Source organism: Monopterus albus, unplaced genomic scaffold (genome assembly GCF_001952655.1).
Source record: "Monopterus albus unplaced genomic scaffold, M_albus_1.0 scaffold220.1, whole genome shotgun sequence".
Taxonomy (NCBI): domain Eukaryota; kingdom Metazoa; phylum Chordata; class Actinopteri; order Synbranchiformes; family Synbranchidae; genus Monopterus; species Monopterus albus.
The window spans coordinates 91034-99448 of record NW_018128100.1 but is presented as its reverse complement, the minus strand read 5'-3'; the positions used below and the strand labels follow the sequence as shown (position 1 = coordinate 99448).

Genomic DNA, 8415 nt, shown 5'->3' with positions numbered 1-8415 from the left:
TTTTGACACCAGACTAATCTATTGAACACGCTGTTCAAAAGCTATTTTATATCTGGACTGGAATAAGATTGTCTGGGATGCAGTGTTGTCACGAACCACTGAATGGCTTTCCACTGTAATCCCAGTAAGTGACAGCATCAGGGGATGAATAAACACACGATGGCCTCTGACAGTGTTCAGACCCCTTCACTTTGTGCACACTTTGTTGTGTTGTAGGTTTAAATAGATAAAACTGATGTGTATTGTATTTTACATACAAGCACAGCCTGATAGGATTTATTTTTCTTGAAGTTGGTTGCAGAGTCATCCTCTGCAGCATTAGGCCTGTTCACATCCAGGTGCATGTGATCTCCTGCCTGCAGCCACTGTAACTGCACTGATAGTTAGAGCGTGTTATCTGACTAAGCTGTGCTCATCCCAGGGTGTATAAAAATTGTTTTTTAAAACTGGATACAAAAAAAAAACAAACCCATCCCTTAAAACATCCTGCAGCCCCTCGAGTTGACGCCCAAGTTAAAACATGCTGAATTATTCTCCCACCGTTCTCATTTTGACACGTATGTTTTTCTTCACCGTTGTGGATATATTCAGGGGAATGGTTGTTTTCAGCTTCAGAAATGCTTGTTTTGTCAGGTGAATAGTCCAAAACCCAGAAATCCTGCATGTACTATCACAGCTCTGGAGTCAAAGGGTGAAACCAGCTGAATAAGAGTCCCCTGTGTGGACAAAGTTCTTCTAGGCAGAGGATCCTCCCTTTTAGAGGAGTGATGCTGCGAGTGCCGGCGGGTCCAGCCTTCAGAGCTGCCCCCGTTTCTCACACACCTGCAGCAGTTGTTACAGATTGCACAAGATGAAGAGCTCAGACGCCGAAATTGCAGCTTCTGAATCCCAAGTGGCATCATTCAAATGTCACTCTCCCACTGTGTTCAGCTGCAGCCATATCTCATGTAATAGCCTTTTGGAGAAGAGAACGGCTGAGCGCCTGGCTAGCCTCATATAGCCTCACACCATCTGACTGTATGTGCCTCTGTCTGCTGGAAGAACCTTTATTGCCTTCTCATATATTGGATCCAGCTCACCTCATGCATTTCAACTCCAAACACAACGCTCAACTGCACCTTTATTGCTCTTTTATCTTTCAGACAATGCTGCCTGTAAATGTTATGGCTACAGCGTTGGACTGCAAACATGAAGAATGGGATTAGAAGTTCCTAAAGTGTAAAGATATTGTCAGATATTTAGTTGGTTTTTTTTTTTTTTCCTGGTTGATAATAATGATGTTCTCCTACAGCGCCTTACATGTTCCGTTACTTGAAAAAATGGTTACGTAACCGACAGCAATTAGTTCTGTCACATCTCGCTTTTCAAGAAATAAAATTTTCATGGGCATACAGCAGTGTGTACAGAAGAACGTAAGACAGAATAATGAAATGCAGCACTAAACAAAGAGGGAACATCAAAAGCTCCCTCAGTAGATCTCGACACAATTCTAGAAAACCTTTACATCTGACTGTACTGTAGTGAGTGAGCAGGTCAGAAATCCAAACCAGTGCTCTTTAGTGCTTTTGTGGAAAAACTAATAATTTATAATAACTTTATTTTCACATTGCAGACAGTTGGGGTCCAGGTTTATTGTCATGCACATATACAGGGAATTGAAACGTTGTCCTCAGGCGCCACAGTGCAGACAATAGGGAACAACAATAAACAGGTCAAACAAATAAAATCATATGAGTAAAACTGAAAACTAACCAAAAATGAAAAAGTGTAAGCACCACACAGTGTGAAGGGAGAGTGAACAGTTACATTAGCAGCAACAGTTTGGATGTGTAGTGTATTTTCTCCTTGTGTACCAAACTTGACATGCTGGTGGCCAGAGAGGCTTTAAATGTATATGACTCAAGTTGGTTGATAGGTGATGCTGCTGTCGCAGAGCTCAGTGGTGGTGGTGGGGCGTTGGGGCAGGTAAACGCTGATGTAACAATAGTGGTGAAGTGCTTGGCAGATACAATGGCCAGCACCTAACGAGTACACACTCTGGACCCAGCCACAGCATGTGTGTGCCATTCTTCATTGGTATAAACACACCTTCCGCTGCCATGTTACTGGATGGCAAAGATTTTCTCGACTCCGCAAGCAGCCTTTTTTTTTCCATGCCGCTGTGCAGCCATGACCACAAAAACAGCACTTCCTCGCTTTACATTGGGCAGTCGGTCGTGCTCTCTCCGCCAGCCTGCAGAAGACTCCGGCAGCTGCAGCGGAGTTTTGTTCTTTTTCAGTAACATGACAAAAGCATGGAAAGGTTTGGCTCGCAAGAGGCCACCACATTCCACCATGGCGACAAAAAACACAGTTTTTACACATCAGGGTAAAAATAGTAGTTTTTGACTTAACAGTTAATCGTGTTGAATCATAGAAATGAAGAGGAGAATTGCTAGTTGCAGCACCTTCTTATCTTTGGTGCTATGTGACTGTACGTGAGGTGCAGACCACAAGAAATTTGAAGCTTCCTTTGTGGAGCTTGACAACAACACTGCAGGATTATAAATATAGTTTGGAGGATAAGGAAAGCACTGAATGGAAAAGACACTTGCAGATGTTCTTAAACGGAGTAGGGCCTGAGTGCTGACGTCGGTGGTGGCGAAACAGCTGATGAATGCAGTGAGGTGGCTGAATTAACTGCATCACTTTCAAAACAGCATCTGTTCGAGTGCTTTGTTTTCCTCTTCCTTTGCATCTCTCTGCACGTAAGCAACCAAACTGAGCCGGTCCAGTCAAGCCTGCGCTTTAAAGGTCAGATGGGTTAGCGTGAAGAGAAGAGGCCTCATCAGTCTGCAGCCTGAGAAGATCTCATTAGGAGAAATGAATAACAATCTTCTCCTTTCAGTTGTTTCAAATTATGAATTAATCGCTTGATGGAATAATTATTCCAGACAGTTTCACATAATGTCCTGGGATCATTCAGCCCTCAGGGGTAATCAGCAGCAGAGGCAACACAATGAAAATTGAATTTCAGGTTAGTTTTTTAGTTTTGTTCTTGCAGTTGTTCACCCAGCCAAACACTGTCTGACCAGCTTTCAGCATCAGAGCGTGCTAACTCTGCCTTCCAGTGCTGTGCAGGGCTACCGCTTGAACTGCCCTGACCGAACTGAAAAGCATAAACAGTTGTGACGCCCTTGAGCCAAACAATTTATCCCCAGCTGCTGCTTTTGAGGCGCATACTGGCACAACAACAGAGGACAATGTGGATGCATCAGGCCGCTCCCACTTAAATATATAAAGAACAGAGTGAATATGAATGAGGCTGCTGCTGAATGCGAGTATGCATGCTAAGTACTGTCTGTTTACAGAGGTCTTCTATATTTTCTTTAGGTTGTCAAATGCTTTTGTGATTTTGCTAAAAAAAAAAAAAACTAGCTGGAACATCTGTAGTACTGTTATACTTGTAATGTATTTCTGTTGTATTAATGAGATTACTAGGAATTATTTACTTCTGAGAAGTACAGCACTGAAAAACTGTGATAATCTTGGACGTAGCAAAAATGTTGGCGCTGGTTTTTATTGATCATTTATATGACTGCGGTAGGTACCTCAGTAAACCCAGTTTTGTGTTGACTTAAAACGTCTGAAGTCTTTAGACGTGAAGTCTGCAGAAACCCTGGATGGTGTTGTATTGATTGTAGAGGGCTCCTGGAGGCTTAGGCCAAACCCTGAAGAATGAGGGTGTGTGTTAGTTACTTTTATCAATTAGTAAGCAACAGGAAATTATTTTGATAATTTTCAAAGGAAAATGCCACCTTATCTTTAAGCTCTGGACAAAACAAGACATTTAGAATATCAGCTCGTTCTCAGAGAAACTATAATGGGCATATTTCACATCACTGAAAAAAAAACAAATCAATTAATTAAGAGTAATTGGATTTAGCCTTAGAGATAGGGTGTGGCGTTTGAACATCAGGAAGGGACGCTGAGTAGAACCGCTGCTCCTTCACATCAAAAGGAACCAAACACTTAAATTAATTTAAAGTAATCAGTCATTTTCTGTTAATTCCAGCCATCCTTTTGCTGCCAGTTATCTGGATCCGAGTTGTTTTAAAATTGATTATAGTATAAGGATTTATGGTTACATAGTGCTGAGAAAGTGTGATAAAATAATAGGCCAGGTCACCCTACTGGTCCATTCTAAACTCCAACTTTGGCTGGTGTGACCACAGAACAAATATCAAACTAGATTCTTTTTGGTGTTGAAAAGACTCAAATTTAACTTGGTGAACCTGCAGAAACCCCGAGAAGTCATTAATTAGTAAGGCCTGAATTGTCAACCGGTTTGTCATTGGTAGAGTTGTATTCAGTTGATTTACAGATGTAATATTCTTTGATGATATAAAGGGTAGAAACAGAAGCTTTAAGGAAGCCCCATCAGTGAAGTCCTGTTTTTCCAACCCTCAGCTCGAGGCTGCACAGAGGCTGGTGCAGTGCCTGGTCACACTGGGGAGCAGCAGCATGTCAGAGTCATTTCTCATTGGCCACATCCTGGCTCAGATCAGCGCTCCGACCGGCTTTGGCAGCCCTTACAGGTAGACCCCCCCCCCTCACCACACCTGCCCCTGCATCCCCACTCCTCTCTTGGTTTCCTGCTTCTGTCTCTTTTGGCTTAGTGGTCACATTGATCCCTTCCTGTTTCCCACCCTCTGCTGCCTCATGATGAGCTGCAGTTGTATTCTCTCTGTGTCTGTTTTGTGTTGCTCAGTTCTCCTTTCTTTATTATTTTGCCACCAGTATTTCCAAAACAGTGTGAAACTTTTACACTTCATAAAAACAGCGGTTTGCCTCTGTTTGCTTCTCTCTGACCCTGCCCCCCACAGACTCTCTTTCTCTGTCTTAGACAGTATTTTATTTTGACTTTTTGCTCTGAGAGCGCTGACCTTTGTGCGAGGCATCAGGAGCAAACAGTTTGTCCTTTTGACTCATGGCCGCGGTCACTTCTGAACCACCATAATCAATACTGCGTCCCACTAGTTTCCTGTCTGCCGTGCATTCAAACGGCTCTCGGTAGCTTTGGTGACTGCCTGAGTCACAGGCCAGGCTGGAGCTGCATTTGGCCAGCCTGCTTCCTGTGACAAACTGAGCTGAGTGTCAAGCCGCCGGGGGTCCTGCGAAATGGAAATGTGTGAAAGAAGGAAAAGGATACCGATGATTTTCCCTCCCTCTCGCTCAGCGGGGTCGGTCGCGCTCACATGCGCCTGTTTTTTCCTCCTTTTTCTTGAAAGAGCCTCAACTTGAGTGATGCCACAGAGAACACTGCATTTTTGAGAGCCAAGTTTAGGAAAAAATGGCTGAACCTACTGTTCACTGGAGATGTGGACAGTGTGAAACGGCTTTGCAGAGCCACTGTCTCCAGCCGACCAGCAGTGACTGGTATTTGTAAGCAAGAGCCCGAGGTGTCAGTCATAACTGCAGAGTGAAATTAGCCAGCATGTTAGCGTAGATCTGTTAATGTGGTGGTTTGACATTTCCAAAGCCTGCAGAAAGCCATCAGTGTGTCCATGGAAATGTCTGAGTCCACCCCCACTGCTCGCTCTTTCCTTTCCACTTTAAAGAAGGTACAGTGAGGCCGCTTCAGAAGACTCGGTGTGTTTGAAGACCACTGAGCTGCCTTGTTTACCTGCAGCTCTCTGAGGTTCATTCTCTGGGGGGGAGCTGTATGCACCCCGCTATGTAGAAGCTGAAGACAACATCTGTATTTCCATTAACATTTCACTTAGCTCACGCTGTTATCCATAGCGCATGATAATGAGTGCACCTGTTCAACCTCAGTTTCCGAGTCACGGATGTTTGGAGCAAACTGTTAGGCTTGTCAGAGGCTGGTAGTTCAAGTCCCCAGAGGTTGTACAGTAAATAACGAGAGAGTTACAGCAAGCAAGGCACAACAGAGAGGGAGGGGGAGAGAAAAGCTGGGCTTCATCTAATTATAGCAAAACTCAAAACAGCTCAATCAGTTTATTTATAACAATAAATGAAATTAGAATGTGAAAACAGTGCGTGAGAGTGTTGAGGAGTCTCTGGTAGTGATGAGCCAGCAGCTGAATGTGCAGCTCCCTGGGCTTTGCAGAGATTCGTAGTCGGCTTCAGCTTGTTGCTTAGTGTCCGGACCACAACCTTACCGTGTTGGTTCACTCTCGCGCTCTAAAAATCCGCTGTCCACGATCTGCTCAGCAGTAAACATCACACAGACCCAATCAGAGCTGTTGCCTTCATTCAAAAGCCACACCAACGTTAATTCTGGTTTTACTTCTTGCAGCATCCAACTTCATTATAGTTGTAACTTTCTTGAATACGGTCTCTGTTTGTGACCAGAAGCTGCTGTGGGTGGCTTCTCTGCCATAGCTCGCTAGCTTTAGCTGTACAAACAGAGCGGTAACACGTCTGCTTGCAACACCTTGTGGGAGACTCTTGGTTCATGCAATGAGTGCACGGGCAGAGTGCGCACAAGTAGGAAATTAGGTTGACAGGTAGCTAGGCCATCCAGTGGTTTTGCTTGGATCGAGTAGAAACACTGGTCAGGCTGTTTTCAGCTGTGCTGCTGCTATAGGTGATGGATGTTTTCTTTATGTTGTCAGTGCATTTGATGTATTCGCTGCTGTCGGGATGAAAAGAGAATTTCAAGAAATGTAAGGAAGAATGCTTCTGGAATGAATCTCCAACACTGCTTTTAAGCTGCTGAGGTAAAACCTGCTGCAGGTAGGTAACTGGTGGTGACATTACAGCATGTGTCACTTGGCTGAGGACCCACTGGGGCTCTACAAGGCTCCTCTGGGAGCTCCTTGTTTAAAACCCACACATCCCTCCAGCTGTCACACCTCACTTTATAAACCTCCAAGCTTTCAGACACCCCCCCAGGCTGTGTCAAAGCCATGAACAGACCCCTTTGTCAGCAGCAGCAGACCTCTGGCTCTCTGTCAGTAATACTGAGTGAAAAGTCTGTCAGTGTGGAGGTTTCCTCTTGTGTGGAGACCTGTCAGGGCACTGATGGACCAGAGCTCGCTCTCTCACGCCATTGCCCATTTTTGATTTGTGTTATTTTAAGACTGATATATATTTTTTGTTGTATAAATTAATGCAAAACAAAATCCCATTAAATACACTTCTCTAGGACATGACTTTTGTTATTAAATGTCAGGATTAAGAATGCACATCGATTGATCTCAAAATAAAATACCTAGAGGGTTGTTTGGCCATAGTATTGCCTTAAACTTTTTTTTTTTTTAAGACACGGGCCTAGGCAGGTTCGGCCTTTTGTCAATTTATTTCACCTCCATGGAGAGCCGTGCCTGCGGCTGCCCTGCAGCACAGACCATCAAATGCTGGCTCTTCATTCTGAAAAATAAAAGCTGTTTTTCTTCCAATTCAATACTTGGATTGTATTGGGTAAAGTGACACTGAGCATGAAGCTGGCTCCACACAAGAAGATAACTGGGCCCCTCCTCGACAATCGCAGGGGCGTTCCTGACCTGAGGCTGGCCGGGGCCCATTATCTGCCCAAATCTGCAGTGTGACGGATTTACTGACAATTTTAATGCGCCCAACTGGCTTAGTCTCCCCGATTTCAGATCGTAAACATCAAACATGTGAAAGCAACAGTGATGGCATGTTGAGCAGGAACCTGGAAGAACCAATGAGAGTGAACTGACCGGAAAGTGTCAGTAGCAGTAGCCTTGTTTGAGACTAACAAATGAACTTTATTTCCAGCTCGTGCTGCCAGATGCATAGTACATGCTGATTCGTCTTCTAAGCCATGACTTCACCCATACTTTGTTTTCCTCAGTACACAAAGTAACGCACGCAAAAACTGCTAGCTGACGACAGTCCGATTACGTTTGCTTTGCTCTGAAGTCACGTTTGATCACTTTTTGTTATAAGAAAGTAGACAAAATGTCTAGGGTAGTAGATAATTTACTGGAATGTGTGACTGTAGAACTACTTTTGGGAAAAAAAGAAGAATGTTGTAATAAGCTGTATCTATAGAGCACCTGGAGCCAGCATAGAAAAATGTAATGACTGGCTGGAAGAAAATTCCTTGACAATAAGTCATAAATTAATGTTCATATGTGGTGACTTTAATATAGATTTGTTGAATCCTAACAAGCACACAGGAACTGAGGAGTTTATTAACACAATATACAGATGTAGTTTACACCCAAAAATTACAAAACCAAGTAGATTAACAACCCAGCATGCAACATTAATAGATAATATATTTACTAATGATATTGATAGCAAAATGTCTAGTGGATTACTTATAAATGATATTAGTGATCATTTACCTGTATTTTTGGTTTATGACTGCCATGTTAGAAATGAAAGGCCAAAAACAAATCTTTTTTATAGGAGGGTGATGAACGAACATGCTGTAAG

The 8415-nt window shown here is 43.4% G+C and overlaps 1 protein-coding gene across 3 annotated transcripts in view; it reads left to right on the top strand.

Annotated features, from left to right (window-relative positions):
- Positions 1-8415, top strand: part of mei4 (meiosis-specific, MEI4 homolog (S. cerevisiae)) — a 37245-nt gene that overhangs the window by 9117 nt on the left and 19713 nt on the right. The window contains exon 4 of one of the 3 annotated variants that reach the window (XM_020619456.1): positions 4450-4577. The exons of the other annotated variants lie outside the window; for them this stretch is intronic. Coding sequence (XP_020475112.1) covers positions 4450-4577 — 128 coding nt within the window. The remainder of the gene's footprint in view (positions 1-4449; positions 4578-8415) is intronic. 3 annotated transcript variants of the gene reach the window in all.